Raw genomic sequence first — 23,897 nt, 5'->3', positions numbered from 1 at the left:
TTTGCAGGGTAACCGGCTCCAGAGTTGGTCCCTATCCCAGAAAGGGCTCATATTAAAGTGACACTGAAGACAAATTCATCCAATTATTGTTTTCAGCAAAACCTGATTCTCTGCCTTTTTCTGACTATGCTGATATTTGTCTGGCAACAAGAAATGCATGTAGAGGCAACAAGAATTGAAATCACAAATGTACCTGCCAGTCAACTCAGACTCCTCAATTCCTTACCAAGATGGCCACATTGCCACAGCGTTGAACTTGATGGCTGTGGCATAGCACAGCCTCCGAGACCCGCACCAAACATGGGTGTTGGCACACAGTTTATTTGTTAAGTGGGCTTGTGATAACAACACCCATATCTCATTCTTTTTTTTGTCCACTTTCGATGAGTGTGTTCTCGTTGAGATTAGGGGGATGCAGTACCCTGGTGGTACAGACTGACTTCTATTTGTCCCTAATGTAGTCCCCATCGCTCCATGTTATGAATTGTCCTTGTTCTACCCTTGCATCTCTCATCAGCTTGTTTTACAAGACCACTGCTCTGAAGCACAAGGCATGCAAGCACCATGGATGTGAACAGTGAGTGCCCACCAGATGTAGATGGGTATCTTGTGGTCCTTTTTGTGCCACTGGACCAGGTAGGGCACGGGCATGCCATCGGGGTACTCGAAGGGGCAGTGCAGGATCACATCCTGCCCCAGCAGAGCGGTCATGTGTTCCGGCTCCTGAGATGGCAGCCCAGACGCATCTGCACAGCATGCACAATGACAGAGGTGGCATGCTCAGGCTCTCGCACCACTAGGTGTGGGTCACAGCATAAGATATGTCAACAAAAAAATGCACAGATTCCCAAATGAGCATGGGCTAGAAAATGCACTTTTACAGCGGAGTTTTTGACTGGAATGGCTGGAAGCGGAATTTTCCGCCTGCAAGTGAAAGAGATTCTAGCTGGAGCTAACTGAACACTATCCAGCTAGAAGCAAGAAATGTTCTGGCTGGACATGTTGTCCAGTTTCATATTACAGCTGAACATTTTCATTTGTTTTTGAGATTTTTTTTCCCACAACACCGGTCTTGGTTTCTCAAGGTGTCTTACCTACTGAGGAGCATAACAGTAATAGTCTGACACAGCTATGTGATGTATGGTGAACCCACAATCAGGCTTCCCATACTCACTATGTGCATGAAAATAGTTTATGGGGCGCTGAAGCCTTCGGCCCGGCGAAATTTCATGCCAACGTTACTGAAACACCCACAACATACTAATCTGGCTAATAAGACATATGATGTGTGGCATGAAAAGCAGACAATGCGCAGTAAGCTCTTTACCCTTTTTTGCTCAATCAGGAGTGTCATTGCTTTTGACCCCATGTCATTTGAATCTGTCATGTCACATTCAGCGCTAGACTCGCAGCAGTTAGAAATGTGTCTGGCCCCGGAGAAAGCTCGTTTAAGGTGTGGTGATGACAAGTCACATGACAAGTTCTCAGATTAGAAATGAGGCTGCAGGTATTCAGTGCTAGAGGAGACAACAGCTGGAATGGCACTACTGTTGCTTTTGTCACTAACAAAGGCACTGTACACAGTATAACAGGTTGAGAAGCACGATCGTGCTGCCCTTTCACATTTTGTTTGCTCCTGTGAATGCATGTCTTATTAGCTCTGTAAGAGCAAACACACTGTGTGGTGTCACACTGGGTACTACAAGAAACTGGTGTATTGTCCAGCCAAGTAGAAGCACCACAGATTTTAACTTGACGCACCAAAGAGCTGATGAGCAAAGTCTCAAAACCTCATCTTAGAAAAAGCTGAGAAAGCATTAGTTTCCATTTTTGTAAGCAGTTCTTTTCCTGCTACCGTGAGCCATTCGTTCCAAACTAGAGTGTACTAGTATAGTGCTTGTACTGGTGTCTTGTGTCCTTAGCTGTAACACATGCATGGTACACCGCTGCTTTCGGTACACAACGGAGAACAGTAAATTTCACCTGGTGCATTATGATGCAGTTTAATGCAGTTTAATCATATCTCGTGTTCCTTCCAAGTTATATATATATATATATATATATATATATATATATATATATATATATATATATATATATATATATATATATATATATATATATAAATGTCAGCTATAAGAATGATAAATTATTATTATTATTATTATTATTATTATTATTATTATTATTATTATTATTATTATTATTATTATTATTATTATTATTATTATTTATCACAATGATGTAGACAATCATCATTTTTGCATGCGCAAGAGTGACATTTGTCTAATTTCGCAATTTTACCATCAATCAGGTCCAAAGTAGAGCTGTATAGTATATATATATCTGGACGCAACATTCGGAGGTCGTGGTTTCGAATCCCACCATCGGCGTGTTGTTTTTCCTTCCGCTTGTCGTTTAATATTCTTTATCCCGATAATCACCATAGGACTATTCTTGTCAGATACCAAAAACAAAATAAAAATTAAAATCCCCAATGTTTGCCTTAGGCTCTTTGACTGTCAACTCCTTTAACTCTGTAATAACGAGCCCCTCATTTCCCTTTCAATTATCTGCATATATATATATATATATGCACGCGGCGTATACATGCATCGTGAAGGTGAAAGAGGCAAACTCGCTCCTATAAAAAAGGTCCCTCGTGTTTGTTTTCACACCAGCACGAAGGATAAACGTGCACCACGTGCTGCCATATCCAAACACGGCTTGCAGCTACCCTGCTGCATGGCTTGACCGTCGCTTCATGCAGCCCATATATAGATGTACACATGGTCAACTGGTTGCCCACTCGTAAGGTATGAGCACAACCCTCTTCTCAAACCGGCTGGGCTGTGAAAACAATGCACGTCTGTGACAAAAAGCAGCCCTCTAGCTGCGCAGTTTTCACCAGAGCCATATGTGGCTCTGGTTTTTGCATGTGCTATACCATGTGGCAGCTTTCCGTTAACGACCACCTATGTCTCATTCGAAGCGAAATCTCAATGCCACTCTCATGCCACACAACGCTCACCTTTTGCTGCACAATGCTGCTGAGTTTAGTGAAATGAGCAAGCTGCGACATAAGTGAGTGAGCTCCATAACATTTCTCAGCTTTAAAATATATACTTGATCTTCAATTAACTTTCTAATTATGCAGTTCACTAGTTAGTGCTAATGAGGAATTTGAAGCCGTTAACATTGATGCCATGTCAGTTTATGAACTGAAGAAAAACTTATTTTCCAAAGCAGCACAGAGCAAGGAAACCCGGCGCTCTCTTGCTGACAAAACCAAAACTAAGCACGCTGGACAAGCAGGACGCTCTGTGCAGATGGAACGGATGACCATGGCACCAAATTCAAACTCCCTGCACTGCTGTGCCATGTCATGCGCTTTATTTTGTTTTGTCACTGTCAAAAATAATCAGTACAATATGCACTTGACGATGATCGCTTTTCCTTGCAGCAAGTTGTGAAGCGAAATATTTTACATGACATGACACAATATCACTTGCAGTTCGAACTCGGCGCTGCAGTCGCTGCAGCGAGTCAATCGCAGCCCAAGCTTTCTGCACGTCTAATGCACTTACAATTCATTTTCAAGCGGAAAAAAATCATTTGAATTCCTCGCATTACAGGGCTTTAGAAAATTAGTCTTTTATAGTTTCAGAAATTAATACTGCAACATCTTGTCATCTGCTTCAAACCCCCCATACAGCCGACCTCTCTGTCTTTCCTTTCAAACTCCCCATTGCTACTAACTGAACTGTGTCAGCGTTGTGTTGTTGTTCCCTTTCTGTGTCTGTGTTTTGAAGTGCGCTGTTTTGCTTTCCAAGATGATTTACCAACTAGCCCGTTCCTTCACCCTTGCAAGTTCGCTGAAGCACCTGGTATGGTGAGATAGAAAATTCAAGAATGAAGAGGTAAATGTCCCTTAAAGGGTGCCTTCCAGCTAATGGATCTGACCTGTCGTGACAATATCGCCACCTGAGAACACCAGGTTGTGCGCTGTCTGCGCAATGCTGCTTGCTCATAAAGCATCGCCTGTCTTTTTCGTGAAGTCTATCCCTGCTTTTCGTGACAATATGGTCAAATCATCTTATACCAAACAGCTACCTGCAACACCATATGCTGCAAGACCCATGACATCATGACGGTAAATCAACCTCCACCTTTGATTGAAAGGTTTCATTTTGGGAGCATTTGCTGTTCCATTCCTCATCTGCATCCAGCAACAAGAAGAAATTTATGTGCAACACCTTTCTAACAAACAGTAGAAATTTATCCAACATGTAAACAATCTGATTACTAAAATATACACCACTCCTTTCATATCTTGAGCTCAGATCAGGCCCAGAAAAACAAGAAGCTATGTTTTCATGCACATTACCAAGGTAGCAGATATAAGGAAATATCCTTTGTGGCAATAATTGCAATGATGCCTTACATCTCACGGATGTGTACTAAAGTGATGCTTGATGCCCATTAAATATTTAAGCTTCACATACATTATCCATGTATAACAGAAATTAGCCTATACTGGCTTTTGTTACCAAGAATCCCCATCTAGTATTGTTGGCAGCTGCAACAGAGAAGGCTATGCACTGTAGGTGTTGCGAAGTTGCATTTACACGATAGCTGTAGATCATTTTCATGACATATGATCAAGCATTTTGACTGTAGCATAAATTATCCTAAAGCAATGAAACCATACATACTGCAAAAAATGTCTTTCAGAGGTACAACACCAAATGTTGCATGAAAAAGAATAAAACAGACTGGTTTACTCTAGCAGTCATTCTTCAGCTTTACACAAAGCAAAGCTACATAATTCAAGAAAAGATATGGAGAGATACTTAAGCTCCAGATTTAAAGGTATGACATGACAGCATTAACGGCTCCCATTTGCCGGCTCCCTTTGCAAATACTTGTTTGTGTTCATGCCCTTTGCTACTCACTTAATCAGCAATCTTTAAATTTGTGCCTCTGTTGTCTTACACATCAGTTCAGTTCAGTTCAGTCGTTCAATCGTGTCCGACTCTTCGTGACCCTATGGACCATATCACGCCACGCTTTCCGGTCTCGCACTATCTTCTAACATCACATAACTTCATCTGCAGCACATCGAGGATGCCATCTAACCATCGCGTTCGCTGCCTACCCCTTCTCCGGTGACCCTCAACCTTTCCCAACATCAAATCTTTCTCCAGCGACTCCTCTCTTCTCATCAGATGACCAAAGTAGCTGAGCTTTAACTTTAGAATTTGACCCCCCAATGAGCGGCCAGGGTTTATGGTCGACAATATCGACTGATTTGATCTTCGTCTTACACGTACTCCTTAGCAAAATAGTAAAATACCTCACTACACGAAAGATCACCACACATATTAGCTATAAATCGCCACTTTAACCAAGCTGTACAATCACATTGCCTGCAAGGACATCCTGTCTAACTAAGGATGCAAGCATCCTGAAAGGCTTGATTTCGATCTCACCCCCATCTCAAAGGCGACGACCAAGTTGGAAGTGCCATGCTATCTTTTTCCTGTCATGTGTTGTCTGCCAACTAGCAACTGCCATGCAGAGCTGTGATTTTTCCCTCACACTGCCAATGCCTACAACTCCTATGCCAGATGTTATGGAGAATCGGGCGCCTTTAAAGCGATAGTGTTAAAATCAGTGTTAACTAACAAGCACCTCATATCACAAGCAACTCACTATAATGTGCATATACAATGCAATAATAATATGCATAATATGGCAAACATAATAATAATAATAATAATAATAATAATAATAATAATAATAATAATAATAATAATAATAATAATAATAATAATAATAATAATAATAATAATAATAATAATAATAATAATAATAATAATAATAATAATAATATATGTGCTCTATAATGTGCATATTACAAGGAACTAACTATAATGTGGTCTAATTGATTCAGATACCACAAAACAAATGCATCTCCTGTTTCTCTTTCACTAAAGACTGCTAAGTGGGACACTTTGAACTCAAAAACTGGTCAGCAACAAGCATAACTGCAGGGTTAATACATGTTTTGGTCAACGTGATATAAATATGAATAATGAAACTGTGTCCCTGCTGCCTCACTGCTTAACCTTCCAGTGAATACTGCTTGAGCAATGCTGTTCTAGATATGTCTTGAGTTTCTAGCACTTCAAACAACAGCACAGTAGGCTGGTCACCCTGGACAGCCACATATCAAGACAAATGCAAAAGGCTTCAGCATAAATCTAAAAACTCATGAGGGCACTATATTTACATGCACGTCTACCATGAGAAGTGAGATTATTTGATTGAACCAATGCAACCTAACTGGTTGGGCAAAATTAACCCACGTGCAAAATGATGCCCATTTATACAAACTGAGGCCAAACCACTAAAATATTTGGGAGAACTCTGCTGGTACTTCTTCTGTTTTTCTCATTTTCTCATCACATCACATGTGCGCTGGCAAGTATAGCGATATCATGTATCAAGCTCCATAACTTGTAACGCACCCACTCCAAGACAGCTATACTTCCCACTAAACAATTGCATATAATTTTTAACTAAGAAACTCTTTAAAACTGATTATGTAAGTGCTGTCATCCAGTCATACCTTAACTTCTTAGTCTCAAACAATGGAACCAAATCTTGTGCTTTGTGGCTAATGGACAGCCTTTGCAGGGAATGGGTCCAAACTTTTTGTGCACACACAAAATCAACCTTACATTTGATGTGTGTTGAATAGGCTTGTCACAAAGCTATTTTTTCACTGACAACAGGCATACTTTATCAAACTTTGTCACTGTGAAGAAATGGTGCAAGGAATGGTTAATAAAAGTAAATATTAAGAAACAAAATTAACACCTCATCATCGTACTACTAAAATAACATTTCGCTGGAATCAGTTTTATCATGCAAATATCCCAGTATTGTATTATACTTCTAACCTAAACTGAGCACATACAACCCCGCGTATAATATGAGGGGTTTTTTTCCCCCTATTTTATCATGTCATCTTTCCTGCTCATTATATTCAACTATCCACTTTGTATTAACTATATGCAACTAGCAGCATCAGGCTGATGATGATGATTTCGCGGTCGTGTCCTTTGTAACGGGTGGACGTCGGTTTACACGAGTCCGATCAAAACCAAAACGTTTACCGAAATAAAAGGAAAGAACAATAAAAGGAAAACACAGTGAAAGGAAAACACAGGATTGCGATGAGAGAAAGCGCTATCTAGCGGTGATGTCGGCCGACGTTTTCGGTGGTGTCCGTTTCACTACGCTGACACCACGGCGACCACTGCCCGCGACGCATACGCGACCGGAAGAAGGTCGATCGCACCTCTCAAGATGTAGGGATGCCAAAAGGATGACTCGGCGCGTTGCCAGGGTCGCCCGCTAGCCTATCCATCCATGCTGGTCACGCCCTACAACCAAATCGCGGACGCTTCACCACTATTCCCAAGGTGCGGTCGCGCTTTCGAAAAATGCACGGGGGGGTTTAACGTCCCAAGGCGACACAGGCTATGAGAGACGCGCCGTGGTTGAGGGCTGTGGAGTAATTTCGGCCGCCTGGGGATCTTTAACGTGCACTGACATCGCACAGCTAGCACACGGACGCCACGTACTCTGTTTTGCTTCGCTTACGCAAGCAGCTTTCTCTCAGAAGACTCAAGCTAAATTTCCTAGAGACAGAATCCCCAGTCATCAGGACAACAGGCAGAGGCACACCACAAGGCTCGTTGCTCTCGCCATTGCTCTTCAACGTAGCAGTGATTAACCGATCCCTTCCCTACTAAAAACAATACCAGAAATCAAGTTTAGCCTCTACGCAGATGATATCAACATCTGGTTAAACACAGGCTAGGACGCAGAAATACAGGAGAAACTCTAGAGTACGCGGAAAATATAGGGCTCAAGTGTTCACCGCAAAAATCGGAGCTCCGTACTAATCTACACGAACAAAAAGGAGAATAATAATAATAATAATTGGTTCACTGGAAGGGAAAGGCGCGGTAACTGTCACTCGTTTTCTGTGGACACCTGAACCGCGCCGTGAGGGAAGGGAGGAAGGTGGGATTTAAAGTGGAAAGCGAGAAAGAGTGGAGGGCTACGGAGTAATTTCGACCACCTGGGGATCTTTAACGTGCGGCGTTAAAGATCCCCAGGTGGTCGAAATTACTCCGTAGCCCTCCACTACGGCTCCTCTTTCTCGCTTTCCACTTTAACTCCCACCTTCCTCCCTTCCCTCGCGGCGCGGTTCAGGTGTCCACAGAAAACGACCAGCCTTCGAAATCACAGTGGACAGTCAAAAGTGCCCGAGGTTAATCAGATCCGGAAAACCGGATCTCTCAAAACCAGAACTCAAAGAAAACAACCTGCTAAGACTAGTACAGGTTTATATATTCAGTAGGGTAAGATATGCAACACCCTACCTAAACCTGGCAGTAAGGGAAAAGGAACAAATAGACGTCGTAATAAGGAAGAGCATCAAAAGCGCACTCAGCCTTCCCAGCTGCACCTCCACGACCAATCTGCTGGGAATGGGGGTACACAACACATGGGAGGAATGGAAGTCACAAGAATAGCGCAAATGGAGAGACTCAGTCAATCCGAGACGGGAAGGGAAATTCTAGAATGGGTCGGGCTCCAGCACGACAGAGGGATGGACCCCAAGATCAACCTCAGCCAAAACTGCAGAGCCAACCTGTGAATCCCACCCATGCCATTGATGGATTTATAGGAAGGGAAAGACGCGGTAACTGCCTCACTTGTTTTCTGTGGACACCTCAACCGCGCCGTAAGGGAGGAGGAAGGTGGGAGTGAAAGTTTGGTTTGTTTGGTTTGTGGGGTTTAAAGTCCCAAAGCAACTCAGGCTATGAGAGACGCCGTAGTGGAGGACTCCGGAAATTTCGACCACCTGGGGTTCTTTAACGTGCACTGACACCGTACAGCACACGGACGCCTTGCTTTTCGCCTCCATCGAAAACCTGCCGCCGAGGCCGGGTTCGAACCCGGGTACTCCGGCACAGTAGTCGGGCCGGTCGGGCGTCTTACCATTGCACCACCCCGGCGGGGCGTCCTACCCATGCCATGAAACACGAGCCCCATTCACAGCAAAGAGAGGACAGAGCCAAAGCCATCGAAAAGGAGATGGCAAGCTTGACCCGAACTCCGTGGCGTACACTGAAGCAGCCACCGGGAAATTGGGAGCTGCAGTCGCAGCAGTGTTGTTGTTGTGGCTGTAGGAAGAAAGAAAAGAAAATGCACGGGCCTGCTACTGGCTCTGTAGCTGAGCCACCTCCGCTGCCTCGTGCAGATAGAAGAGAATATAGATAAGAAAAGGAAGAGGGAAAGAAAGACGCGCGCCGCAACAACAGCTGTCGTCCACCACCAGCGGTGGCGTGTGCAATGACGGCCTAGAACAGATAAAAATTCGGTGCCAGGCTAGCCCCCGCCGCAAGCGGCGGTGACCCACCTGCACCAGCCCCATCAGTGTGTGGTGGACGGAGCCGGAGCCCCTTTAATCACGGCGTCTATAAAAACAAGAAATGCAGTCATCGCTGAAAAGGTAGCAATTGCGCTAGCCTGCGTCGGCACAAAAGCTAAGTGATTGTAAGCGACAGCAAAACAGCCATTTGGAACTTGACAAAAGGAAGAGTGTCATCCGCGGCTAAGAAAATTCTCGAATCCAGGGAGATCTTCACAATAAAATGGATCCCAGGCCACGGATCGGTGTCTGGAAACGAAGCCGCTCACGCGCTCGCCCGAGATATCTACCATCGGACGAACGTCCAGCAGGTCGACAACCCAGAACCCGAGGAGAGGTTAAAAACCTACCACGAGATCTGTGAATACTACAAACAAAAACGAAAAGCATTCTCCACTCCAAATAAAGAGCTTAACAACGAAGAGGCCAAAAGTCTTCGCAGACTACAGGCCGGAAATTACCCCAACCCGGTATGGCTGCACCATTTAAAAGTAGATGACAGAAAACACGAAAACTGTAAACACTGCGGACAGAGAGGTACACTACAACACATAATCTGGCAATGACCCTTTTCGCCTGGGACAGTGGCCAACATTCATGACACGAAAGCTTGGGAATCCCTTCTCCATAGCGAAACCCTTGAGTATGGCCCAAAAAGAAGTCTGCCTGGCGGCTGAGGCCGCGAAGAATCAATGTATCTATCCTTGCGCGCTTCTAGTCGCGGAGTCCCAGCCCCCTATTCGGGTCTGCGTACCTGGGTGGGGGAGTAGGGGAACCTCCTGTATCAGTGACAATTAAGTTTCAAATAATAATTGCCTCCATCAACAGCCGCCGGCGTTTGGGTTCGAACCCGGGTGCTCCGGCGTAGTATAGTCGGGAACCTTAAACCACTGCACCACCGCGGCGGGGCGGTATAGAAGAGTTTCTACAGGCTTTCTACAGGAAGATATGCAATCTCGGCAGACGATACGCGAACCGGACAACGACGATAGCGAAACCCCGAAGCGGCCGACCGCTCGTGCGCCGCCGTCCCGCATCCGAGCTGGAAGCGGCCTACTGGTTTTGGACCATGTGGCCGGGGCGAATTTGAGCTGCTCTTCTCACCACTGGACGTGAAATTCTCCTCCGCGAGAAGGGGAGCGCGACACAGAAGGTTCGTACCTAGCGCGGGCCCCGCCGGGGTGGTGCAGTGGTAAGACGCCCAACTACTGTGCCGGCGTACCCGGCACAGTACCCGGAGTACCCGGCTGCGTTTCGATAAGGCGAAACGAAGAGGCGTCCGTGTGCTGTGCGATGTCAGCGCATGTTAAAGATCCCCAGGTGGTCGAAATTACTCCGTAGCTCTCCACTACGGCTCCTTTTTTCTCGCTTTCCACTTCAACTCCCACCTTCCTCCCTTCCCTCACGGCGCGGTTGAGGTGTCCACAGAAAACAAGTGAGACAGTTACCGTGCCTTTCCCTTCCTATAATCAAATCAATCAGTACCTAGCGCGGGGCAGCGTTGGATGCGAAAACGCGTATGATTCTCGGAGCATATGCGAAATGTAGTGCAAATAAATACTTTAGCTGATCTTTCCTCGCTGTTTTCGCTATTCCGGAATTACACCTCGTATTATGTGCGGGTCTGCATTATAGACGGGTTTTTACGGTAATTAAAATGCTAATCGCATGCTAGGCTATCTTATGACATAACATAGCTCTTAATGACGCGCGGCGTCGCCATCAGAGTAACGAGTAGGCAGATATACACGGTGGGCCTGGCGGCCACCCACATAAGCTCACCTCCCGACCTACCATAGGTCTAGCCACCCTATCATACTTGGCGTTGCAACCTGGAACAAAGGTTCTGTTCGGCCTTCCGCACCCTATGGCCACCCGGAACAGAGACTGCTCAGGCAGACAAATGACAGCTTTGGGATACAGAGTGACGCCTTAATGCAGACGTCCTACACGTAAAGACGAAGCTTAATGAGCTTAATGTGGATGCGAAATAGGGTGCCCCGGGTGTCCATCTTACTGCAAAAAAAAAAAAAAAAAAAAAAAAAAAGCTATGTCAAGCTTTGCATGGAGAGTGAGGTGGTGGATACCAGTGGAAAAGGGAAGGCAGAATAGAGTGTAAGGCAGAGTAGGAAGAGGCGCCAATGTAGTGGCGAGGTGGGCATCGTGAACGAAGGATAAAGATCATAGCTCTAGCAGTCTGGACTTGGCAGGTGACATGGATTGCAGGCATAGAGGAGGTATAGATTGCTATTCGAGTGCCAGATTGCCAACTCGAAAACTGTCAGATGGGGTGATGACATGGAAATCGGACTGAGGCTTGTGTCGAGAGGTCTTTCATATGATGTGGCAGTTTAGAACTGTATCTTACGTATGAGATGACATGTGGTGTAATTGGGGTACAAATTTGGGAAGGATAATACTGAGTAGGCTTTAACTGCACATGTTTAGAAATGTTTCTCATATTTTTTTTATCTCAGCATATTGCAAAACTAAAATACCTGCAAAGCTGCGCTCAAATTTTGCATTCTGAGTATTGTAATTGACGGACATTCTCTTTAAATGTTCTTTGTTAAAACCTGTTATATAAAATTAATAGTGTCATACAACATTCATATGACAATAACCCATAATTACTGATATTGATGTGGTTAAAAATAACTGTACATATTCTTGCAGAGTGCAATCCCATGCAGGAGGTATATATATACGCAAAATCTTATATCTGCCTCCCATTGCTGAGATCACATAGAAAAGTATTCCACATTGTCCTTTTCTACAAGTTGTATCATCCTCCCACTCTATGTGATCACCTCATCCTCTGACCGAACATTATATCATACGACCAGAGGTAGGCATGTCCCCGATTTTGGGATTTCCTCAATTCCTCCCTCACCCTCAACATACCTCAGTATCAGTACATAGTGCACCTTAAGATGTCTTGTGTAAGCCGCCTTGTAACTGTCCTGTGTAGATGGACATAAAATACTTCAAAAGGTAGCTTCCAGACACCTTCCGAAGCAGTCTTCTAGATAAGCATCGAACATCGTCTTGTAGATGTCTTTTGTAGCCCAAGATATTCATGACCGTTATAAATGTTTCTAGACATCTACAAGATATTCTGTGCCCAATGGGATACTTTCGTTCTGCTACACGAGAAAAGAAAGCCTAAAATGAGTGCATTTGGTCACCGCTGCATATGACATTGAATACTTATTGCAATCATTCCTGTCGCAAACTTCACACATCTGGAACTATACCTTCCCACAGAGGTTGCTAGCAATATTAATCAGATGCGCAAAGTATTAGCTAACATAATACAATTCAGGTGGTTTTTAACCACTGCATTTTCTTTTCTTTCCATTTGTGTTCTTTTACCACTCCACTGCTTATATATCTTTGAATTAATAAGATGATGAATAAGATAAGACGATTGAGAGTGGAATTGTAACAAGTTTTATCACTCATGGTACCCAAGCCCTGCATACACGAGAGTAAAAATTTCCTTGATCGTGCTCAGTGGCTATGTCAGTTAAGGTATGCGGGCAATGTTATGTTATTGGGCTGCTATAAGTAACATAAAAAATAAAGTAGACTTGTTCTGTTCCAGGAAAAAACAAGGACTCAACAAGCAGGAAGACCGTTGTAGTGCCTTTCTTGAACCGGTCTTCCCCCAGTGTAAAGAATGCTCTTAAATAGCATGAAGTTGCTTTTTTTTACAGTTCTCAACTGTAAAGTTTGTGCATTATTAACAAGGACACTGAGAGAAAAGATATCACAGAGAGCTCTAGTGAACAGCATTCAACGAAGGTGCGCAGGTACCTTGACCAAACAATCCAGTCTATAAACATCCTTTCAAGACAACAGCATTTTTTGTATACAGCGCCATAAGCACATATATATGTATGACACCACAGAGAATATGGATGATTTTGTATACAGCGCCATAAGCACATATATATGTATGACACCACAGAGAATATGGATGATCCCCATATATTTATTTTGCAAGTGACATCACCTAGCTACATCACTCATAGCAGTGTAAAAATTTGTGACACATACAAAATAAAAAAGAAAAAAGATATAAATGCGAGCCAGCCCGCAAAGGCTACACACAAGCTCATTTTCCCAGATGCCACGTAGCAATGAGTGTAGCAGTATCCCCATCCGTTTATTTCTATTGTTTCTGGTTGTGTGGTTGAGACCAGCTATTTATTGTGTATGTCCTTCTGAACAAAATTTAGTTGCAAGTTGGTACTTGTCTTGTGCCCCTTCACATTTTCCTTTGTCTTTCATACACTCATGCTACTGTGACTAGAGAGCTAAACTCATACATCTATCATACATTTCTGGTTGAGTGGAGTGGGAAAATCTAAAGTAGAAATGCCATTAAGTTCAGCTCTGAAGACTCTACACCTAGTCATTTCACCTGGCTTCATGTCAACTTTGGGTGTGGCAGCTTCATATTACAAAACTCTAAGAGTTATCCATATGCTTTAGTTCACTTAATTGCAAAAAAAAAAAAAAAATTGTTAATACTGTTTTGAAGCTAGCCTCGAATATTATGGTCTGAGATAAATATTTTTTTTTTTTTGCTCCTGCAGATGTAGCCTAATGTGCAGAAAAATATATAATGTCAAAGACTAATACTGATCTCAATAAAAAATGCAGACGATTTGATCCACATGGTTAGCATTATTCATAATTTTAGTGCTGGCAAAATGGTTACTAAGGAAATGATGTAAGTGCCCTTTTTACATACAAGTCACACAGATTCACCACAGCAGTTTTTCGTCCTTATCATCAAGTGCAAAATATTCTGAGGTTTTCACATGCGAAATGTGAAAATGTTCAGATATTTTGAAGGACCATGTCCTTTATCCTGAGTGGAAGCATTGGTGAACTGGATTGCATGTACCAGTGCGGACAAAAGTAAACGGAAAATGCTGTTTCCTTCTAAAATTTTCACATGTTGCATAATTAAAACTGGAAGTCATGGTACGTTCAAACCAGTAGTAGACTCCAGTGTCCTTTGTTGTTTATCTTATCTCCAATGCAGAAGGCGTGATTTTAATTTGAACGGAAAAGCGTGCTCTGTTTATACTTCGGTACGTAAGGGCACCTATAAAAAATAGGACGCTAAGAATCAGATTTTAGGATATGATGGGCCATCGTCCATTTGCATTTGCAAGTTATCGTTTCGCTGTTCTTCTGTTCATATACGGAAGTATCAAATATTTTTACCTTTAGGTTCATTTCAATGTGGTCATCCATGGTACATGAATGTACATACATTAGCATACTTCGCCAATACCGTGAAGGAGAAAGCATTTGCTGTGGCATTATTTTTTCCGTGTGCATGATACTTAAAAAAAAAACGAAATGAATCTTCGAAATACATAAGTGTAACACATTAAAGTAGGACTGCTTCCTACATTGGTCTAAAGTTCCAACTGGGAGCCTAGCTATACTGCTGCGCATGTGTGTTGCTGGCTTCACTGGAGGCAATAAGCCCGCATGGAATCTCGCGTCAAATGCTAAGTCCGCCAGAGAAGAAATGTAATAACCCACGTACACGCACCGGCAGTATAGTGCCTAGAATATTTTAGGCGCTATACCGGCAGCAAGAAATACAGCTCCGGCTGATCGATCGATACACGCAGTCAAAATATAATCTCCGACACGCAAAATACGGAATGCTCTTCTCGCCTGCCCGTAGAGAACAAACAAATCGTATGTTGCGGCAACCGGGATAAATCAGGCAAGCTTCGAGATCGCTTGCACAGTAAAATACGCGGTAGGCATCGCGCGCAAAACGCCGGAGTCCCGGAGGTCCTTCTTGCACACCGAAGTCGTAGGAGGAGGGTGCGAACAATATAAGCCGCGCATCTACGCGGCGTCGCATGTCCGGCAGCTTCGGGGACTGCGGAGAGCGAGGATGAGGGTAACACGTCTCGCGATATCCGATCCGGAGCGATATCGGCGCGCACGCGACAGGCGCATCGCGCGCCCGCAACTGCGGCCGTCGATCCGCGCGCGCTTCCTCCATGCACTGCACGGGATGCAGCCTCTAGATGCAGTGTCGCACGCGCGCCAGTCGTGTACATCACCGTGGTTCGTAATCTCGTCATCACTTTCCGGCAGCACTCGTTTGTCCCGCCTATCGGTATGCTGCACGCGTATTCACCGGACTGCAGGCCACATACAGCGCTTGTCGCGAAAAAGCGGTACCGCCCTTTCCCTCTCCTGGAGGGGTGCAGACGCTCGATCGGCCAAACATACGCGATCGTGAGGACCGTCCGCGGCACCGTGGCGCTTTCGATCTCAGCCCGACTACGACGCTCTCAGGGTCACCCGTTAGTCAGGCTGCAAGCCCCGCACGGTCCAAGCTTTTTTATTATTATTATTATTTTTTTTTTACTTTTTCCGCGAGCACTGAAAAGAACTCGCGCAACCCAACGGCGTAACGCGATCATGCGGAGTACATATCGCTCGATGCAATCGTGTCTAGAGGTGAAGCGTGCTTAACGTTGTAATTTTCTGCATTAACGCGACGGAATCCATGCAGAGTATAGCCGCATAGCAAGAGCGACAAGGCGAAGACCAGATGTGAACGTCCCTCGCGAAGGAAGCGACGATCTAGCGGTCAGCGCCGTTTTGATAGCCGAAGCTGCAGGACCAGCAGCGTCCAGTGGAGAAACAGGTTCGCAAGAGAGACGAGCGCGCGTCCCCGCCCCCGTGGAGAAAGCACAACGAAACCAGGCAGCCCCGCGGACATGCAGCCCCAAGTGACGACGCCTGCCACTGCGTCGGCCGGGGCAACGGAGCCCCTGCTTGGCATGCACGGTGTCTGAGCGGCGAATGAGCACGGTCGTGATCGCGAGGTGTGCGCTCAGCGCCGCGGCTAGGCTTAGCGCGCTGACCGGCCATCAAGCGGTGACAGGCGCGAGAGCAAGCGCCGATGCCTTACCTGACTGGGGGCTCCGTAGGCAGAGGAGAAGAGCCACTAGTAGGCATGGTTGCTTCACAATCATCTCATCGGGATTGCTGGGCCGTAGAAGAACGTTCTTCGTGCGTATTCCAGTGGGAAAAGAACGCGCTACGTGCAACCTTTTCCGAGAGACAACACCAACCGCGTTTTCAACATTTTGCCGGGAGACTCTCGAGGAGTCCACAAACCGCAACGCTTCCTCGACAGCCAATCGCAGCGCGCTTAACAGGGGAAGCTACGAGCGCGTGCGCGGGCCAATGGGAGCGCGGCTATCATCGGTCCTCCGTGCGTCTGCGCGCTGCTCTGCGCTAGCGGAGCTCGACGGAAAACGTAGGTTTCGGTTGTCACTGTGCGGTATCTTCTCATCATACCATTGTCCTCTACACCTCGGCGGGGTGCACGCATCTTCTCCGTCCCCAGAACGCCACCTTTGCCTATATCGCTGACCAACCGCGGAACACTGCACACCCGGATCGCCGAGGCGTTGCCAACGGGTCGCGGGCCCGTCTGCTGCAACCGCACTCGGATGTTTGCTTTCGATTTTCTTTTCTCTCTTGCTCTCTCACTACATCTCGGCATTCCTTATTTTGCACGACGGTTGCCTTTCTGCACTACCAAGATCCGCTCAAATAAAGATTCTCACACTGCGCGGAGCCACCCTCAGACTCCATTCAGGAAGATAAATTTATGTGTAAGCTTCCCTGCATATACCACTGGCGCGGTATTCAAATTCAGGACTGCGCTTCTCTGAAAGAAGAGCAGGATAGCAGGCTGGTTTTCTTCTATGTTTTCGTTTTTGTTTTTCGGCAGCCTGCCAGTAAAACGAACTAAACCGAAAAGTTGTTTGTTGCTTTTTTTTTTCTGTGAATGCCCATGTGGCTAAAACAATTAATTATTCTATCTAGTCTCAGAGAGCAGGTGTCACAATGAAAAGCTTTGCAAGTTCAGAGCAGTACATTCCAAAATAGCTCAAAGATGCTGCTATCACCTGCCGTAGAATGACACAAAACGTCTAAATCAGAATCGGCCGGCACCGTTTACCTGCTTTTTTTTTTTCTTCGGATTCCTTTTCAAACGTCGATGGAGCGAAAAAAGGAAAAGTTACTAACCGATATTTTATAAATAAGCTTCTAGCAACACTCATTTGATTTCAACATGAGAAGACCGTATATATTTTTGCTGCGCAAACAATAAAAGGCTGATCACCACTACGGAAAAAGCGTAGCGGTTCTGAAGCCCCTATCACTTGACAGAAAAGCGGCGGCGTCGTTCTGAAGCGCCTGTCACATGGCAGGTGACAACAGCCGACTGCCAAATACTACTACTGATACACTGATGAGCCACCTGGTACTGTTTTGCTGGTAGTACAGTGGAGGGAAGAAACTTTCCCCTTTCATATTATAGGTGATAGTCAGAAGAGATGAAGATCTGGATAAGACTCGGATACAGCAATAACCTGCATTACAGCGAAAGACATGGGCATAATAAAAGATACTGAAAGCTGAAAGTGAAGCATAACGAAGACTTCAGACGGATACTGGACCTCGTTTTTGGTGGAACTCCCGAAAGAAGGCAAAATGACCACGAATGAAGACGAGAAGAAACGAGAATACATGTTAGCTCACGTAAGCAAATAAATATATTTCATAATCACAAATTTAAATGCCTCCACAGCCCAAGTCATCCCAGTTTATATAGCTGCATTAATGATAATCGTAACCCGCGATATTTCCTTTTTATATATTTTTGAATCATTTTAGCCGAAAAGATATGGCGACTTACGTAAAGCTGTCGAGAAGGTTGTTCTACATTCAGGCTGCAGTGGAAGTTCTAGGAGCTAAGCTTGCTCAAGTCTTGCCTCACTATTAACATACACGCGCTAATTATGTGGTGTTTCATCGAACAATTTTAATCTTCTTTTCTTTTTTAAGATGGAGAGTTGAAAATAAAGAAAAAGTTATGGAACAAACACGGACCCACGGCGGACGTAATGTATACCGTAAGGAATTCTAAATACGACATTAATTCATTAAACCTCGCTAATTAATTTTCGCGCGATAGTGTTAAATGACCCGTTTACCGATTCACCTCTATTATGTTACGATTTAACTTCACTGTGTTATATACAGTATTTTTTTCCTCATATCAACACTTTAGCAACAAATATTATATATGCGTTTCGTCGCGCAAATATCATCTCCATCGTTTTCACCGAATCGTTGCGGCTCCCATATGGTCCTGGAATTTTCGAAAGCAGTGCTATGAACCCTTTAGAAGTGTTCGTGCTCACATAATGAGTTTCGTCGTACCGCAGTTAGTTCTTCGTTATTCCTTTTTCCTCGAACATTCTCAAGCGCATCATCTGAATGTTCTTGCGGCAAACCTTGCAACCGTATTGCTTAACTTAGTGAAAAGTTCATGAAACGCAGCATTGCCGAAAAAGCTAATTCCATCGCAGAATTCGCACACAACCTGAAATTAACTTGTGGGTGCGCGAACTAAAATTACAAAGGCATTGAAGTCTGCTTCAGAGCAAAATGTGGAAGTTTTGCTTCTGCCGATGCGTGAACTATAGCTGCTGATTTCTTGCTATCATGCAGTTGCTTCTCTTTCGCGACTACTTAGTCACTTGAACCCGATGTGACGTCGTCACACTTGCCATCCATCCCGGATCAGTTGACTTGATCACTAGTCAAGTGACTGCGATGTGACGTCGTCACTTTTGTAAGTCATCCTAAATCACGTGGCGAATATTGTTACGTGACTCCAGTGTAACATCATCAGTTTTTGCAAATGCTCCTGAATCACGTGACACATCTTATCATAACATAGTGATGTCGTCGCATTATTGCCAAGATAATTTAAACAGCGCGCACAAGAAGACACAGGACAATATAAAAGGAAGCCACAGTACAAGCGCTGACTCACAACTATGCCTAAGCCTGTACTCCAAGACCCAGATAAAAATAAATATGAAGAAAGCGGAAAAATCCCGAGAAACAACCCCTGGGTTCACCTGCTGCACAAAAAGTCACTCAAAAAAGACATCTTTGCTTGAAAGAGCAAGAGAAGTCATACTGACGCACTTATTGTCCGTTGAAATAAAATATTATTCAACTATCTCTCTCGTCATCTTTTCTTTGTGGTGATACAAAATCCTAACCTGGTCATACATAGGAGCACACTTCTTCTTCTCCTTCTTCATTGTTTCACAGGAATGGCAATGCGAGACCAGAAATGTTTTGTCCTTGCCACTTTCCAAGTTGTTCTGGTGTTCCAGTAGTCTCTTGTTAATACAGCGTCCTGTTTGTCCTATATTACAGGCTCCACAAGAGAGTGGAAGCCTGTACACAACACCAGTCTTGCAGTTTTTAAAGACAATTGACAATAATTACAAAGGCCGGTTATCAGGAGTCGGTTATTAATGAGGCCAGTTGCCGGTTACTGAAGAACCTTAAAGGAACGCTCAGACAGAAATGCCTGCCCAGCATGGGTGAGAGGAAGAAGGTTGCGGTGGTACCGTATGTGCACAGAATTTCAAACGGCCTCAAAAATGTAGGCAAGAGGTATGGTGTTCACGTCGCATTGACCGCCCCGCTCAAGATGAAGAGGATTTGCGCGGCTATTCAAAGCGAAAGAGAATCGAAGAAGCAAGAATGTGGGGGTGAAACATAGAGACCCATTTGTTGGATGCAAGACTGGTGTTGTTTACAGGCTTCCACTCCCTTGTGGAGCCTGTTATATAGGACAAACAGGACGCTGTATTAACAAGAGACTACTAGAACACCGGAACAACTTGTAAAGTGGCAAGGACAAAACATTTCTGGTCTCGCATTGCCATTCCTGTGAAGCAATGAAGAAGGAGAAGAAGAAGTGTACGCCTATGTATAACCAGGTTAGGATTTTGTATCGCCACAAAGAAAAGATGGCTAGAGAGATAGTTAAATCATATTTTATTTCGACGGACAATAACTGTGTCAGTAAGACTTCTTTTGCTCTTTCAAGCAAAGAGATGTCTTTTTTGAGTGACTTTTTGTGCAGCAGGTGAACCCAGGGGTTGTTTCACGTAATTGTTTCGTTTTCGTCATATTTGTTTTCATATGGGCCTTGGAGTAAAGGCTTAGGCATAGTTGTGAGTCAGCGCTTGTACTGTGGCTTCCTTTTATATCTTGTCCTGTGTCTTCTTGTTCGCGCTGTTTAAATTAATAATGGTCGCGTTATTAGTATGAAACCACATATAACTCGCATGATGCCATATAGGCAATTTTCCACTTTTATTTTTGCGCAGCATGACATAATTATGCGACTTGTAACCTTACGTGACTCGACTTACGGGACGACATAAACGTTCGTACTACGTCACGTGACCATTAGGACCACTACTTCCGGCGACACATTTTGCAGAAACTTGGGGCGACGGATTTTCTTTATCGTGTGAGATATTAAGACGCAAATTAATGGATTGGTAATTAAGCGATCAGGTACTACATGGGCGCGAAAGAGGACCTGCAAGGGGTTTCGGAGACGGGGGCCATTAATGATATTACGTGATACTTCAAGGGCGGAGCTTAAGTGTCCCCCATAAATGTTTGTTTTATTGCCTTTATCATTCATCGAAATGAAGGACGTCAGAGATGGCGTAGAAAGGGTTCTGGATTAATTTCGCCCACCTGAGGCGCACGGCCTTTTTAGCATTTCGCTTCCATCGAAATGCGTCCGCTGTAGGCGAAATTCGTTTCCGTGACCTGACCACCAGGAGCAGGAGAGTTCGATGTGCAGCTCAATATCGATGACGCTGAACTGAAAACAAAGACATGGCAGCGATGAAGGCGATGATGGCGAAGTCTGTGATAGATCGTTCGCAATATAGTGATAGGCAGTCTACCAGTACCTAACGGGGGGCAAATAAAACTGTTTTCTTCTTAGGATCGATAAGACTGAACCGGTTCGGGAAATTCGTTAGGAACCAGAAAATTCGTACATAAAGTGCACGTTCCATTCTATACTTCTTCTTAGCGCGCAGTTCTTTGACGCCCATATTCCTGCATTGCGCGTTGTCGTTGTTACCAGTCGTTAGCGCAGTCTTCGCTACCAGCTACCTATCTGCTCTGGCGGGTAGTAGTACAGCGAAACGTCCCCTTTCATGGATAGCAGGTGGCAGAATGGAGAGATGGATATCCCTTCCTACATTTTGTAGGGAAGGAGTAAGCACAGGCAAGAGGACCTTTGATGGATACCAGGTGGCAGAATGGAGAGATGGATATCCCTTCCCACATTTTGTAGGGAGGAGTAAGCACAGGCAAAAGGGCCTTTCATGGATAGCAGGTGGCAGAATGGAGAGATGGATATCCCTTCCTACATTTTGTAGGGAAGGAGTAAGCACAGGCGAAAGGGCCTTTCATGGATAGCAGGTGGCAGAATGGAGAGATGGATATCCCTTCCCACATTTTGTAGGGAGGAGTAAGCACAGGCAAAAGGGCCTTTGATGGATACCAGGTGGCAGAATGGAGAGATGGATATCCCTTCCCACACTTTGTAGGGAGGAGTAAGCACAGGCAAAAGGGCCTTTCATGGATAGCAGGTGGCAGAATGGAGAGATGGATATCCCTTCCTACATTTTGTAGGGAAGGAGTAAGCACAGGCAAAAGGGCCTTTCATGGATAGCAGGTGGCAGAATGGAGAGATGGATATCCCTTCCCACATTTTGTAGGGAAGGAGTAAGCACAGGCAAAAGGGTGTTTCAATGGCCTCGGCTTTGCCACGAGAGCGAAGGAATGCGCAATCAGATTAGGGCTGCCACAGTGAAGAACCCGCACGGTGACTATACCGCGAAAGGCGGTTATGACAAAGGATGAAGGAAAGCAACATGAGGATGGTGCTAAGAGAAGCCAGAGGGTGACTACCGTGAAAGCAGATGGTTATCGCCAGAGCACAGGATTACACCCTCAAGAAGAGCGAGAATGAAATGCTTGATCAAGGAAGGGGACGCGGCTGGAAAGTGAGAAGAGCAATTTTGAAAGAGGGAAAGGTGAAAGACGGAAAGTGGAGAAGGAGGTTCGGAGTGGCTGAGGAGAAGGACAATCGCTTTTGGCCAGCTAATAGGACCTTACACCTATAGTGCCTATAGAAAACAGTACAGCGAAAAACCCAGCGTCGGTGTTGTCGGCGTTGTTTGTAAGATGCCAACTATGAAGGCGAGACGGGAATCGAACCTGCAGGATTGGATCCCGAGTCAAACATACGACCCCTATACGTTACGCAAGGATAGTTGGGCGGTTTGTATAAAGCTGATATTTATATCAATGTCGGTTGGTGTTTTGATACACTGTGGTATCTTACGGCTGTATGCTGATGAGCATATATCTGCGATAATAAAGGCCCAAATAAAGGGATCATAATGATTAAGCGAGTAGAAAAATTCATGTACGCTAGCGAGGATATTAGGGAGGCGCTGCAGGAACCATTACGTCTGTCGCGTCATGCCCGTGTCCGCCAAATATTTTTCATTACGAGCTATTTTTCTGAACGCAGAAACGCAGCAAATAACACAGGAATGAAAAAAATTACCGACGATTACGTTACTTCCTAATGCGAAATTTGAGCGTAGCAAATAAGCTGTTTCACCTTTTCGATAGATTGAGGCAAAGAAATCGAGCAACACATGTATGCGCTATCACAGAATTTTTTTTTTATTTTTCACACGTATTCCTTTAACAAAGACTCCACTAACAGTTCTTGACAGTCATGAAGGAAGCTTTGTGGTCGGAGAAATAGACTGATATATGTTCGACTTGGTCCCTCTGCTCTGGCAGCTCGTTTAGCAGCAGCAGCAGCAGACGGAGGACTTCCACCGGTCGTCTCGCTCATGGCTCAGAAAGAACTGGCAGATAATTTCGCAGTGGCGAACGGCAGCGGCAATTTCGGCTCGGGCGGTGCACATATACAGATCCGCCGCCACCGATCTGGCTCTCTGATTGCCACCGCACAGGGGTTGCATTGGAGGAGGAGCGAAGAAAGGAATTAAGTTCGAGCCGGCGCTTTGACAACCGGAGACTAGCAGGAAGAGGGGGGCGGCGTGTACACCCAGCGGCAAACGATGGGGGCAGAAGCGCGCGCAGCAAGCGGACAACGCGATAAAGGGAGGAGGGAAGAGATAGCAGCGACTGACTGATGCTGCTGACGCCGATAGTGAGTCAACCCCAGCTGCGGAGTTGGTTTCAGGGACAACGCCGCCGATGCCGACGCAAACAATATGATGCCCTCGCTTCCGCAGCGCCAAGAACCAGGTCTAGCCGTGGGAAGGTGGTCACGTATTCGTCGACGTGCCGGGGCCTACGTGAAATAACCGGCGCGTCGGCAACTGAAGAGCACCCTATCCGCCACACAGGA

At 45.0% G+C, this 23,897-nt stretch overlaps 1 protein-coding gene across 2 annotated transcripts in view; it reads right to left on the bottom strand.

Moving 5' to 3' along the window:
* Positions 1–16,752, bottom strand: part of LOC146185085 (protein turtle-like) — an 87,484-nt gene extending 70,732 nt beyond the window's left edge. Inside the window, exons 1-2 of one of the 2 annotated variants that reach the window (XM_084606073.1) lie at positions 16,488–16,752; positions 590–746 (exon numbers count right to left, since the gene is read on the bottom strand). In XM_084606073.1, coding sequence (XP_084462199.1) covers positions 590–746; positions 16,488–16,551 — 221 coding nt within the window. In that variant the 5' untranslated portion in view covers positions 16,552–16,752. The remainder of the gene's footprint in view (positions 1–589; positions 747–16,487) is intronic. The other variant, XM_084606072.1, reaches the window with a different exon arrangement.
* Between the last annotated feature and the right edge of the window lie 7,145 nt (positions 16,753–23,897).

This window comes from Amblyomma maculatum, chromosome 6 (genome assembly GCF_055883805.1).
Source record: "Amblyomma maculatum isolate TAMU_Amacu chromosome 6, ASM5588380v1, whole genome shotgun sequence".
In the NCBI taxonomy this organism is placed as follows: Eukaryota; Metazoa; Arthropoda; class Arachnida; order Ixodida; family Ixodidae; genus Amblyomma; species Amblyomma maculatum.
The sequence above is the reverse complement of the archived record's forward strand: the minus strand, read 5'-3'. Positions and strand labels throughout refer to the sequence as shown.